We start from the raw sequence: 14618 nt of genomic DNA, 5'->3' as shown, positions 1-14618 counted from the left end.
AGGATCTGTGCCCTGTTGCTACAACTTGTTCTACACGTTGGGACTATAAAGCTCCGTCCAGGAAAAAGCTGAAATGAAAGGGTTGGTGTTGGTACCCTTTGTACCTTCAGAAATCAGAATAATAAAAACAAAATATTAATTTTAGTTTTAAAAAATCATTCAGGAAGTCATAATGCTACATTGTCAGATAGTATTTAAAACATGTAACACAAAAAATATGGATTAAATAGGATGACATTGTGCTGCATTAGACACTAAGTAAAAAAATCCTAAATACTATAAAATATTATGAAGTTACTTTAAAGTGGGGTCTGAAACTGTTGGCTCGGGGGCCAATTCTGGCCCTTCAATCCGGCAACATGATTTCAAAAAAATATAATATAAATTATAAATATACATTAATACAAATTTTTCCACATAGAAAACATAATTATTTTTTTCACATGTAAAGCCTATTACTGTAATTCCAGCTATTACTTTTATTTTTGCTCCACAGTAATACTAAGTTACAGAGGACAGGGCAGATACATGACACAGGTCAGCACTATAGATACAGGTCAGAGGTCTGTACTGTTTATTTTATTTAAGTAATAGTAACAATAATGAAATTGTAATACAGGTAAGGGCTGTAGATACAGGAATGGGGTCTGTACAGTCTATTTGATTAATATAATAGTAACAATAATATTATTAATATAAACTTTATTTCACTTTCAAGTTTTTGTAAAGCTCAGCTAATTTTCAGAGAGAGTTAATAAAGATTTGACAAATAATAATAATAATAATAATAATAATAATAATAATAATAATACATTTTACTTGTAAAGCACTTTTCATAAAAGAATCTCAAAGTGCTACAGAAACCAAGAAAACAAAATAACAAAAACACTAAGGGCAATAACACATTAAAATCAGCAACAAATAAAAATACAAGTGATAAAATACATTAGGAAAAACAGCTAAAAGAGGAGTTGAAGTGCAGAGTGAAATTAGAAAAATCTAAGGACAACTTAAGAACGCCTGCCTGAACGAAAAAGTTTTAAGCCCTTTTTTAAAAGTGTCCACAGACTGGGGTTTTCGCAGATGTTCAGGGAGGGAGTTCCAGATGTGAGGGGCAGCGGAGCAGAAGGTTCGGCCTCCCATGGTGCGGAGTCTTGAGCGGGGCTGATGGAGGAGGTTTGGGCTTTGGGACCGGAGGTTACGGGTGGATGAGTGAGGGGTAAGGAGGTCTTTGAGGTATTGGGGGCGTTGCTGTAGACGCAAAGGTGGGTGATGAGGGCAATCTTGTATTGAATTCTTGAGGTTATGGGGAGCCAGTGGAGATTCTTAAGAATGGGGGTGATGTGGTCGTATTTGCGGGTTGTGGGTCCAGCTTCACACCGAGGTTGGTAACTGTGGTTGAGAGGGGGATGTCTTGACCGGAGAAGGAGATGGTGGTTATGGGTGATGACTGGACCTGATGAGGGGTGCCAATTTGTATGGCTTCAGTTTTAGAGCTGTTCAGCTGGAGGAAGTTGTGACTCATCCACGCCCTCATCAAAACAAAAACAATAATACTAAGTTACAAAGGACAAGAAGGATACAGGACAGAGGTCAGTGCTCTAGATACAGGGCAGATGTCAGTGCCTTAGATACAGGACAGATGCTAGTGTTGTTGATACAGGGCATATGTCAGTGCTGTAGATACTGGGTAGATGTCTATACTGTCTATTAGGTTCATGTGATAATAATTATATAGAATATGATGATTAACTTTATTACTTAACTTCTTGTCCAATAATTTGACAGTAATTGTTGGTTTGTTGCATGCATCTACATCATTCAAATGTTCACATATAAAGTATATTAGTGTAATTCTGGTGAATATTGATCTGTTGAGATATGAATATTTAATAATACATTATTTGTTTTGAATGGCCCCCCAATGGGAGTCTGATATACATATACCGAAATCGCAAATTCTATAGATGCATACATGAAGCCACATTGTACATGTGTGTACCATTTCATGCAATTCTACAGACAGGGACTAAAGTAACAATATACCTGTCTTGACACCTGTCCATAATCTTGTTTTGGATGGTCATTGCAGACATGAATCACAAACACTTCTTGCTGGGATCCCTTCAGAAGCTGTGCCAGCAGGCAGCAGTAGTGGCGACAGCAGCAGATGCAGCAATCACAACAATTTTGTTCAGGAAATACAAATATTGTAGTTTGATGTTTGGCTCCAAACAACAAGAATATATAAAAATGTATGAAACTGCTGTTAAAGTATGATGTTGGTAATGGAAATACTTTCAGAATATTGTGCTTTTTTTTATATTTATAACTTTTAATAATAATGATAATAATGATAAAATGAAATACTCTTATCATCATTGTAATTATTTTTATTATAAGTAGTAGTAGAGCCACCATCTCTATCTTGGGTTCAGTCTGAGTTTACAGTGAACGTGTCCTCGGTCCACAGGTGAGCTGACAGGATGTACAAGTTTCAGGAGGTGGGGTCAGGCCAGGCTCCGCCCCCTGGCCGAGGCAGTCTGGTTGCTAAGCGATACAGCATCCTGCAGAGTCTGGGCCGAGGAAGTTTTGGCTCCGTTTATCTGGTTCAGGACAACAAAGCTACAGACGGAGAAGAGCTGTGAGTAGATTTACTTCATTACTTTTTTTTATCTTGTTTTGATGCTGCTGGTTGATTTGCTGTTTGTTTGTGAGACAAGAACAACTTCTAACTTTTGTCGATCCAAACTCTATAAACATACTGATAACATCTTTTCACATGTGATCTCCTGCTTTTAGACTCTGTACACCCTGTTTTTAGAAGCATTTTCCAGCTAACCCAAGAGGGGTTTTAAAGAGTTTATTGAGATTAGGAAGTAAGAGAATTTTCTTAACACATAAAGGAGCATTTTATCCTTCGGTTCATCACAAACATTCAACATCAGATAAATGTAGTGGAGTAAAAAGTACAATATTTGTCTCTCATTATCTATCACTGCTACAGCTGCTGTTTCTCTCTGGTATTCCAGGTTTCATGTCAGTTACCTGGCGCCGACTGTTGTCTTGTGATGGTGGTTCAAAAGTTTTATAAATGTGAGAATGAGCAGCATTTACAGTAACAGCAGTTCTGCATGGGGTCACTAGAGGGCAGCATCAACCTGTGAAATCACTCTCACACACACATTCCTGTACTGACCATTCAGTGTGTGTGTTCCTGTTGCTGTGTGTTTGTGACACGTCTTCCAGCTGATCTGAGTTCAGTCAGATTCAGATTAACACTCTGTCAACTAAAAAGCTGAAACAGAGAATTATTATATTATGACATGCTGTATGCTGTACACAACCCCTGACACCACTGGGGGAATGTAAGTCCTCCAGTACTGTACCTTTACAGTAAAAAAACATGTATCTTTATTCATGTTGAATTTGAATGTTTGTGATCAACTGAAGGATTACGCCTTTAAGAGTTGAGAAAATGTTCCTAATTCTTAATTTTTTATTTTTTTTTAGCCCAGATTTGGACTTGAAGAGGTGGTATTACAAAGGGATGACATTATTGTATTAAACTAGGGGAGTTAATGTTGAGGATCTGTCCCGTCTCATACTTTATATTTATCAACATTTTGATTAAGTACCTTACACATTAAACTTTAATATATCAAATCTTTTTAAATCACGCCTGATATTTGATGAACTACTTGATCCAAATACTGAAGGCTGCAGAGAGACCCTCAACCAGACAACAGAGGAGTTTTATTTTACATCAGTCTACTCACTGAATTAACATCTGCTGACCTGCAGCTGCAGACGCTGTCATTTTAACCTGTGAAAGTGCCGCTCATTGCCAGCTGAACATGAGACGCTGCTGTTTTCTACACTCAGCTTTGATAATGATAATTAGAAGCAGCTTGAAGAGTCAATCATTGTACGACCAAATTATTTTCACATTCCCACTCTAATTTTCACTCTCATACGCAGTGAAGTACTGTAACGTAGAGCTGCAGCACAAACAGGCTGAAGTGACTAAATATAATATCGATTAGTAAAGAAACACAGTAGAGTTCAGTAACAAAGCACAGTGAAATCAGTCTCCAGGGAAAGAGAGACATTCTCATTGGCTGTTGGAAGCAGAATTTACAGGTGCAGAAGGTTGCATTGATGCAGTGATGGTGTGTGATTGGGGGTTGTTCCTCATTCCACCTGCCCAGGTCGACCAGGTAAGATCCGTCAGAGCTGCAAGACGGCAGAACTCAGGTTTATTTTTCTCCCTGAAAATCTCTCTCTCCTCCTTTCTCACAGTGTCTCTCTGTCATGCTCTGTCGCTTCCTCACCATCCCACACACACACACACACACACACACACAGAGACACACACAGAACACACACAGACACACACAGAGAGAGAGAGACACACACACACACACACACAGCACACACACAGACACAGAGAGAGAGACACACACACAGCACACACACAGACACAGAGACACACACACACACACACACACACACACACACACACACACACACACACACAGACACACACACACACACACACACACACACACACACACACACACACACACACAGACACAGAGACACACACACACAGACACAGAAACACACACACACACACACACACACACACACTGTTTCGGCTGTCTGACTCTGGATGGGAGTCGACAGCAGGATTTACTGAAGCTCATTTAGAAATGACAGAAGGCTTTCCTCTCTCTCTCTCTCTCTCTCTCTCTCTCTCTCTCTCATATTCATGTGTTCATTCGTCCTCTGAGGTGAGAAGTCAAAGACGTGATGAACATGGAGGAGGTGAAGGATTTCTCAGGTCCTGGTCCTCCTGTAAACCTGCAGAAACATGCTGTCATCCTGTCACTTTTAATTCCCGCCGTTACCTCGGACGACAGACGTGACAGACTGCCCGACCAAACCAATATTTATTCCGCGCTTTGAACAAAACGTGTGTGTTGAAATAAACGAACTAAACGTCTCTTTGCTGGTTGTTGGGACACATTCAGAATCAGTACTATGTTTTCTTTTAGCATTTAACTGGCAGCTGTTCAACTATACTGATTTAAATAATGAAATTAATATTATAACTGTTAGACAACTGGTTGACCAGGAAAATCTTTAGTCAGGGGCAGCCCTCTTCATGTTGCTCTTTACTCTCACTGGGATGTTGAGGAGGATGAAGGTGAAGAGACAAACTTTGACAGAGCAGGTTGAGCTACAGCGTGTTGCTCAAGGGCACTGAGTCAGCAGAGCTCTCTGTCTCCATTACACTGCTGAAGGACGATGCACAGAAAGAGCCAACGAGTCTTTGTGTTGTCAGAAAACAGATGGTGAGTCGGTGTTCGGAGTCGTCATCTCTGCCCTTTCACCATCTGACAGGTCTCACCCCTCCTCCTCACCCCTCCTCACCACGTCTCTCCTCCGCTGCCAGATTTAGACATGGTGACCCGATCAATGTGTCAGCGTTTGCTCATAAATCTCTGCGCGTCAGAGACAAACTTCACAACTTCTCGTGTCTGTGTCATACAAAAATAATCTCAGATGTGAAGAAAAGATCTTTGTCTCTCACCTGAAACTCAAATTAACAACAAATAAAGACCAACAGAGGCTTTAAGGATAAAACTATAAGGGCTTCAGATCTGTATTTAGGAGCTTTCTGATGCACCGTGACCCCAGCTGTCCGTTGGGATGTGGTATCCATGACGACTGAAAAGAAACTCCTGTTGACAGCTTTCATGTCTCAGTCGTTGTCAGTGACAGTTTGTTTTCAGTCTCTGTTCAGTCTGACATTTGTTCAGTGTTTCTCCTCAATTATGAAACATTTGACTTTATCCTGTGTCGGGCTCCACGTTTTAGGGTGTTACAGTGGTTTAACTGTATTAGTTTAATTAATTTATGATAATAGAAAATGACTTTAATTATTATTAAAGGTCCTAAAATTACACTAAACTATAAATTCAAAAGTCAGATTAATAATTAAATGAATAACTACAACCAAAATCCTTATTAATAGCTACAGTGGGAGCTTTGGAGTTAGAAGAGAAGAGGTTGGTATCATCCACTCTTAAACAAAATTAAATAGGCCAGTATATATTAACACAAGCATATATTAAAGGAATAATAAAGGCAAACAGAGGAAAATACACTATATACAATCTAACTTAAAGGAATTAAATTAGAGGGAAAGGTGTGTGTCCATTGTCCTCTGACCAGATGTTTCAGAGTATGAAACATGTGTTAGTGAGAGACAAAGATTATGGAGGAGTGGGAGGGTTTGAGTTCCCTCTCCTCGTGTGTGTGCTAAGGTTTAAGCCGAATATGTATGTGTGTGATCTTAGATTAACGGTGCCGTTAAAACGGTGTCTGTGTGAAGCAGAACATTAAACTAACATCACCTTAGCACTGTCTCAGAGACTACAGTTACTATAGTAACCTGAGTTAATCAAATCAACATCACAATACAGTAACCCCCATCAACTGAACACATCAGTAACATTAACAGTAATTAAACAGTCCTTGTTTAGCCGTTAACTCTGTTAAGTTATCTGTCTATGCCCAGAATGTTACCGACAGTCCAATGGAGATGAAGAAGAGTTGCGTGGGTCAGCTGGCGGTTCTGTGAGCCCAGAATAGAGTTGTGGTTCTGAAGTCCAAACAGCCTCTGCTGTGCGATGTCCACTGGTGCAGGTAGCAAGGGGAAAGGCGTTTCACTCGTTGCCCTGCAGAGTTTACGACTCGGCGTTAATGTTGTGTTGCTCTGGTAAAGTCAGACTTTCTGTTTAAAGTTGCAGTGTTGACTCCTGTTAGCGGTGCACTGACCATCGCAGGAAAAAGCAGGCTCTTGTGCCGTGCTATAATCCTTTGTCGTGCGGCGGGTCTTGGCCCCCCGCTGAGGGGTCTGTGATCTGGCGGGCCCTTTTCTCTTTCTTCAGTCACTACGAGCAGGCTTTATTGCTTACATAAGGGCCTCATTGTAGTATTGACCATTTATTTGTTTAAGCACATGGCCAGATCCCAACACCTGAAAAGTATGACACAAACAAATATAATTACTATAAATGTATGACTTCTGCATTAAGACACACAAACACGTCTAAGTGAAGTGATTCCTCAGAGGTTTGTTGACTCTTGAAGCAGCTGTACATCCCAGCTGATGAATGTCGGGTCTCCCTGCTTGTTTGTACCTGGAGTTTCTGTTTTTAGGAGCTGAATGAACAGAGCAGCCAGCTAAGGCGGCTGCAAAGCCTTCTTGGACAAAGATTTTAATTTGCTGGAAGTCTTTGCTTTGGTCAGCGAACACAGTTCTGTCTCAATTCACTTTTTATTCAACAGGACAGTACTTTTTCACAGGTTCCTTGCTTCCCATTAAGGCTCAGACATACTATGTGGATTCTGCATCCACGGACACTCATGGACTTGTTCCAGTTGCATAGATGTGCAGGCGATTCTGTTAATACTACAATTGAGGGCCCACATTCCACACATTTGCATTTCCCAATCCAAAATCCATTCCAGTTGGTGGTGATAATGCACCATAACATTGTTTGCAAAGAGGCAGGGTACACCATGAATGATTTATAGTGCTGTCAATCGATGAAAAATATGAAAATTGTTTGCATAATTTGCTGTGATTAATCACATTTTTTTTCTTAATATTGAAGTTTGTAATAATGGACATTTAAATGTAAAATAACAGGATTATTGTAGCACAGGGGACTCAAACTGCAAACCCGGGGTCATTTCTGGCTCTCCATCCAGCAACAGGATTTCAAAAATGTAATATAATCTGTCCCGTAAAAGAGAACTATTTTTTCGTTATTATTTTATATTACTTGTTTCATATCATTTTAAAATAAATGTAAGCTATCACAAATTTTTATCTTTAGTCTTTAGTTTTCTTTTTCTTTTTCTTCTTCTGTAAGTTTTTTGGGTCGTTGTACATTGACCGTTGTATGTTTTTTGGACAGTTTTTCACATGTAAAGCCTATAGTCATTCTAGCTATCACTCTTCTTTTTGCTCCACAGTAACACTAAGTTACAGAGGACAGAACAGGACAGGTCAGAGGTCAGTAATATAATAGTAACAATACTATTGTTAATATTAACTTTAATTGAAGTTTTTTTTAGCAAAGTCAAATATTTGATTCCTTTTCTTGCAGAGACAGTTGTCAGTGCTATAGATACAGGGCAGATGTCACTGCTGTAGATACAGGACAGATGTCAGTGCTATAGATACAGGGCAGATGTCACTGCTGTAGATACAAGACATATGTTTGTGCTGTAGATACAAGGCAGAGGTCTGTACTGTCTTATTGATTCATACAGTAGTAACAATAATGACATTACTAATAGTCACATATACTCATCAAAATCTCAAATACTTTACATGCTAAAGTGATCAAACCTGGTACACTTACACACACCATAAAGATGGGCTAAACATATTAAAGCATGTGTTCAGTAGTGCCGCCATGTGGTCAGTTATGTTTGTTTAAAGTTCCACAATTTTAAAAAATCTAAATAGGTCACCTGTATGTCCTACAGAACTGATTTTTTTCCAGCATATCCACTGAATTTGGTTTGCCTCAATGCAAACTATGGTCTATTCAAAAGTCATTCTATATCTTACAAAATATGCAAAAGCAACTAACATCTATATCTCTATAGTCTTCATTCGAATGTTACCAACAGACATTTTTTGGACACTAAATATCACAGGTTTTGAACGGTGTTCAGACCGGTCACATGCGGAGTCCTCAATGATTAGTGTCTTACTGTAATAAGTACTGTAAGCACAATATATTCTATTTCACAGAAGGTTTGATCAAACATCTCCAAAACATTTGACAATACAATAATAGCAGCACCATGTGGTTGGTTATTAATATTTTTTTTACATTTTAGCTAATAAGTCATGAACTCCTAGAAGTAGAAGAAAGATTTTTATACAGTGGAAGATACTTGGAACATGCTAATTTTATTTATATAGGTGATGCCCGTTCATGCCTTAAAAACATTCCACCATTTTGGATTTTTAAAGGATTTTGTTTTATATACATCTTCATTAAAATTGGTGCATAGAATATTTAGATGAAGCCAAACAAGACTTACAGGTTTGTGTTTGGGTATCACTTATCTTTTGTCTGTAATTGGTTACCAAACATTTTAAGGCCATAACTCTTCCATGCTGAATGGGATTGCAACCAAATTTGGGAATGTTGTACAGCTAAGTTGTCATTGCTCACAGAAGTTCAACAGTCCTCTGTGAGAGCAAAGTCTTGCTAAAGCATGTTCATCTCCTCTCACCTTCATACAAAGTGTGTATTGGGCTTTATTCACCCACAAGTAATGCAGATTGGTGAGGCTGCAAGATGATAGTTTTGGCAGGATTTTTTGCTTTGAGGTGAAATGTCGGTGATGAATTATTTATGTGGTCATTATGTTGGGCTTTGCAAAAACAGGATTTGTTTTGACGTTGTCACAGGCCATAGATCAGCCGTCACAGGTAGTAAACAAAATGTTAATGTGTTAAATATTTTACATTAATTGAAAAGAATCAACATGTATACCTGTCTTCACAACAACCATCCAAGGTAAATGTTAAATGGACCTGTACTTGTATAGCACCTTTCTAGTCTTCCGACCACTCAAAGCGCTTTTACACTACGTGCCACATTCACCCTTTCACACACATTCACTCAGTGATGGCAAAGCCCATCGAACAGAACATTCATACACACTCACACACCGATGCACGGCATCGGGAGCAATTTGGGGTTCAGTATCTTGCTCAAGGATACTTCGACATGTGGCACCAGGAGCCGCCGATCGAACCCACAACCTTCCGATTAAGGAACGACCCGCTCTGCCTCTGAGCCACAGTTGTTATCAGGAGCAGGGATGTTATGATACCAGAAATGTTGTGGTCGATACCAAAATTTGTGAAATTCCATGATTATCGATATGCGATTCAAAAGTAAAAGACAGAAACAAAACAATAAACTCTTCTTCAACACACACTCCTTTATTAATAACATTTTAACATTACAAAAAAATAACATTTAATCTGCTCACCATGCTTTTCCCTTCAGTGCGCTTTTCTGAGTACGTCACGTTTTAAGAAGTATCGGTTCTCTTGACATCCCTAATCTGGAGCATGCGCATGCCATTCTGACGTTAGTATAAGAAAACAATATTTCTGTCAGGCCGACCAAAGCATACCCTTGCCGACACACAGATGAAGAATATGACTTTAGTTGGGCCAACTGTGGCAAAGTATCGGCATGCACACATGCAACAGTGAGAGTCTTCCTATGTTACTGGAAAAAGGTCCGTGTTGCAAAAATGCACTCATAGTTTCATCCTGGTGCAGCTCCTGAAGGAAGTTTGACTTTTTTTTTTTCTTTTTGCGACTATCCGACCCTGGAAAAGTGGTTTAGTCAACTATTGGGGGCAGGCCTAGAGTTTTTAAAGATTTCAGTAGCAACCAATGGGCTCTGAGCTGTATTATTTAGAAAACCAACTCAGATGTATTTTCTCAGTGTTTATAGGAGCTCTGATGTCCTGTGAACAGTCTGTCAGTGAGCTGCTGCTGGGTGATCGATCACTGTGCTCAGAGCTCTGAAACTTTACTGTTTCTCCTCGCCCACCTGCACCCCGCTGACACCCTCACATCTAACTTCATGTTGTGTCAAAAGTGAGGTGGGGGGCTGATTTATTCGCTTCCTGTTTGCCATCTTTTGCTCAGCATGCAGGCGGAGCTCCAAGGCAGATCAACTCCCCAGTATAAAACAAAAGTTGTAAAAGGCCACCAGTACGCAGAAATCCATCTCAGGGAGAGAATGCAGAGCTGTAAGAGCTCCTGTTGGGCCGCCATCATCTCCCAAAGAGACACAGAGCCTGGAGGACAAACTGCGGCAAATGTCTTCATCTCCCCCTCCATCATCAGCCCGCCTTCCCCGTTATCATATAATTGTTTGTGATGTTAAAACGGGTGAGTCAGAGGGAGGAGTGACACCTCCTGCTGCTGCTGTGAGAAAGCAGAGTGGTGGCCTGCTGAGTGAGGCACAAATTGTTTCTTCCCCTTGTTTTCTTGGATTTATCTGATTTATTTCTCCTCTATGAAACCTGCTGCTTTCACTGTAGCCGTCTGCTCAGACTGATGTCTACCTGAGCAACAGGTGAACACAAAAGACTGAAACAATTCCTACATTCACATCAAAACAATAACAAACAAGGAAGTTTGATGAGGTGGTGAAGTAGCGTGGGATCATGGGAGTTGTTGTCTTCACCCGGTTAGGATTCCTTGAGTGGTCATGGTTCAGGAGGTTTCTACTGGCCACCTCTGGAAGTAGAAAGTAGTATTACGTAAATGGAAATAGTCGAGTAAAGTACCCTGAATTTGTACTCCTTTGTGATGACTCAACTTCTGCTGTGGATTTCACTGGTGCTCTGTCGGGACTCTTCGTACGGAGCAGCAACTTGGGGCGGGCACTCTGAGCCTTTCTTACTGACATTTTGAGGGACTAGACAGTCAGAAACTTCTGCCAGCACAAGAGAGAAACTGAGTTCAAAGAAGAAGTTTCAGGAGTCCATCAGCAGCTTTGATTCTTTTCATCAAATTGAACATGAATTTATAATCTGCAATGAATTCCATTCAGTTCATTCACTCCTCACTATGATCTGAACTGAGAGGTTTTTTTATTCTTTGCGGTGTGAAGCTCTTTACCGAGCTGGTGGCGCAGACTCTCTGTTGCTATGCAACTAAAGTGAAAGGCCGTTTGAAGTGTGACGCTCTGATTAAAGCTGAGATGTTTCTGAGTTTCTCTGCGAGAAGAAAAAACACAAGCTGGGCCGTCGACAGCTCTGAGCTGCAAACCAGGAGGCATCAACCACGTAGAGAATAAAGGTTTCAGATGAATCTTCTGGAGGGTTTGGCCTCTGATCCTACACAACACTGACCACCAAGATACATATGTGTCTCCCTTGTGGGTCTTTTTAAACTTGACTTGACTCTCTGAGCAAAAGAGTTCCTATATGTGCAAGCACAAATGGCAAATAAAGTTCTTGAATCTTGAATCTTGAATCTTGATACAGCAACCAAACAAAACTGGCATGACCATTTTTTTAAGGGGATTCCTTGACCTCTGACCTCAAGATATCTGAATACAGTTACTTTATGCTAATTCCATGTAGTTTTGGGCAAAAACTACGCAGTTTTTTGCATGTGGTATAAATGTGTTATTTTCGCCAACTGTATGTGAATAATTCTGCATACTGAGACGCATACTTCATTCCACCCTTGTATAAGTCAGTGCCCCTCTTGTGACACCTCAGTCAAAAAAGTCTATACGCTCTAACTGTACAAACACAGTAGGAGACTTAGTTTCAGTTAGTTTCCAGAGTAGGTTTGCTTGTCTTAGTTTAGTTTTTATTGGTTTTAATTTTAGTGTTCATAGTGATTTTTTTTAAACTTTAATATAGGGGGCTAATTCAGAATAAATATATTACAAAATTGTATATTAACAGTCACAACTTTATTTGTATAGTAAGACCTTGGAGACAGCGGCAAGGAAAAACTTCCTGTGCTGAAAGAATTGAAATCCTTTAGGACATACAGGACATTTGTTTAGATTGTTTAAGGTTGTGAAATTTGCAGCACTGACTAGATGGTGGCACTATTGACTACATGCTCCAATATATTTAGCCCATCTCTGTAGGCTGTCCCTGGTTTGATCACTTTAGCATGTATAGTGTGAGATTTTGATGAGTATATGTGACTCTCAATCAAAACAAATATTTAAGTAAAATATTTATATTTCAGTAATATAATAACCCGAATGACACCAATATGCTTTATGTCAAAATTTGAATTCTGTCTCTATGTGCAAAAATGTGTGAGTAGATTAAACAATTAGTTTCAAATTATTGGCTAATAAAAAAAAACTAACCTCTGTCCTGTATCCTTCCTGTTTTATATAACTTAGTATTATTGTCAAATCTTTATTAAAAGAAGAAAAAAGTCTGTTTTAAATGATTCATTATCATCATCAGGACACATGACTATGTAAAGCTGTGAATGTAAAGGTTAAAATGTAAACCTTGAGAAATACCACAGTTCAATTGTTAATCACAAGGTAGCCCCGCCCTAAAGCATACCCTGCTTTATGGTCTGTTTTACTCTAAATGGAACCATCAGTTACTAAATGAACATCATGCTGTATAGAAAAAGACTGAAACTAGAGACTGAGACCAGAAACTCATCAGGAAACTGTTTACTGAGCTCATAAATCAAATTCTCCATAAGACTCAATACTGTCAGAATGTCGCTGACCCCTTCAGGCTGTTAGAAACACTGCAGGTTTAAGACACTTGTGTTGGCTTCACTTCACAGACCCGGAAGCTCCATCCACTCATTATCTACGGCCAGTGTGAGAGACAGATAAGCACATGCAACCATTGATGACAGTAAAATGTGTTAGCGAACTCTCAGCATTGTTTTGTTATGGTGGCACTTTATTATCAAGCTCTGTGAAGGGGAAGATTTGATTCATTGAAAGCAGTAAACGGGTTATATTTCAGCAGCAAACATCTACAGTTTGACTCATTCTCACTTTCTGCCTTCTGAGCAGTAAGAAGTGGCATTGGTGGAGCGTCAAAATAATCCATTAAGTTTTTATCAGCCGTCTGTGTTTGTCATTAGGGGTGCACATCCGTAGCCTACTCCATTGCTACCCCCCAGCCCCAACCCTGGGCTGGTCCCAGCGGATAAGTCCAGGACTGAATTCCTTTTCCGAGCACACCTCTGGCAGTAAGTGAAGCTGGGAGTTGAAAGGAGGGCTGTGCTAATAAACCAAAGCCTCCATTGCACCTGCTGACCTGCTCACCAATTTAACAAGAGCAGAAGAGACGGTCGGTTCGGCTCAGAGAGGATGATTAACTCCCTCAGGAGGAGGAGGTAGTCAGGGGACAGTGGGTGGAGACGACAGAGGTTCAATCCCCACACTTCTCCATTATTCTTCTTTAAGCATCCTGCTAACATTAGCAGTCTGCTCCTCTTCAGTCTGGATGTGAGAATGACCCTGAAACATCACTGTGGAGGGTTCTGTGAGAAGCAGCTGATCTGATGATGGTTCAGTGGACAGAAGAGGGGACATCCCAACTTAACCCAATGTGTGAAAATATCTCCTGCAAAGATGTGTGTAAACCTCTTTGCAGATTCAAGCTTGTTAAACCTACAAAAATATAAAAAAAGAAATCAACCACAGGTAAGAGCGGCCCATCTGGGTTCTTTGGTCTGTGTTGAGACCCGCCCCCTTTTGGGTCTAATGTGACCCAATGCCATATTGCTTTTTAGCTATTAAATCATACAGCCAGCCAGTTAAACAATGATGTTACGTCATAATAGATCAACAATTGGTGCCGTTATATATAGAATAAGGTAATAGTGAATGATATGCGTCCTGACATACACAACTACCATATTATGTAATTATTAGGTTCATTATTAAAAGGTAGGTCAGCTCAGTTTATGGGAAATATGAAGGTTAAGATACCCTCTGCTCCACACTGATAAACTAAAGTCTATT

At 39.9% G+C, this 14618-nt stretch overlaps 1 protein-coding gene across 2 annotated transcripts in view; it reads left to right on the top strand.

The window, feature by feature from the left end:
• nek11 (NIMA-related kinase 11) overlaps positions 1 to 14618 on the top strand; it is a 55272-nt gene that overhangs the window by 5224 nt on the left and 35430 nt on the right. For both annotated transcript variants that reach the window (XM_051399348.1, XM_051399347.1), the window contains one exon: positions 2474 to 2644. In XM_051399348.1, the coding sequence (XP_051255308.1) occupies positions 2487 to 2644 (158 nt within the window). In that variant the 5' untranslated portion in view covers positions 2474 to 2486. The remainder of the gene's footprint in view (positions 1 to 2473; positions 2645 to 14618) is intronic.

Source organism: Dicentrarchus labrax, unplaced genomic scaffold, assembly GCF_905237075.1.
Source record: "Dicentrarchus labrax unplaced genomic scaffold, dlabrax2021, whole genome shotgun sequence".
In the NCBI taxonomy this organism is placed as follows: Eukaryota; Metazoa; Chordata; class Actinopteri; family Moronidae; genus Dicentrarchus; species Dicentrarchus labrax.
Note: the sequence above shows the minus strand (reverse complement) of the source record. Positions and strands in the feature narration are given on the sequence as shown.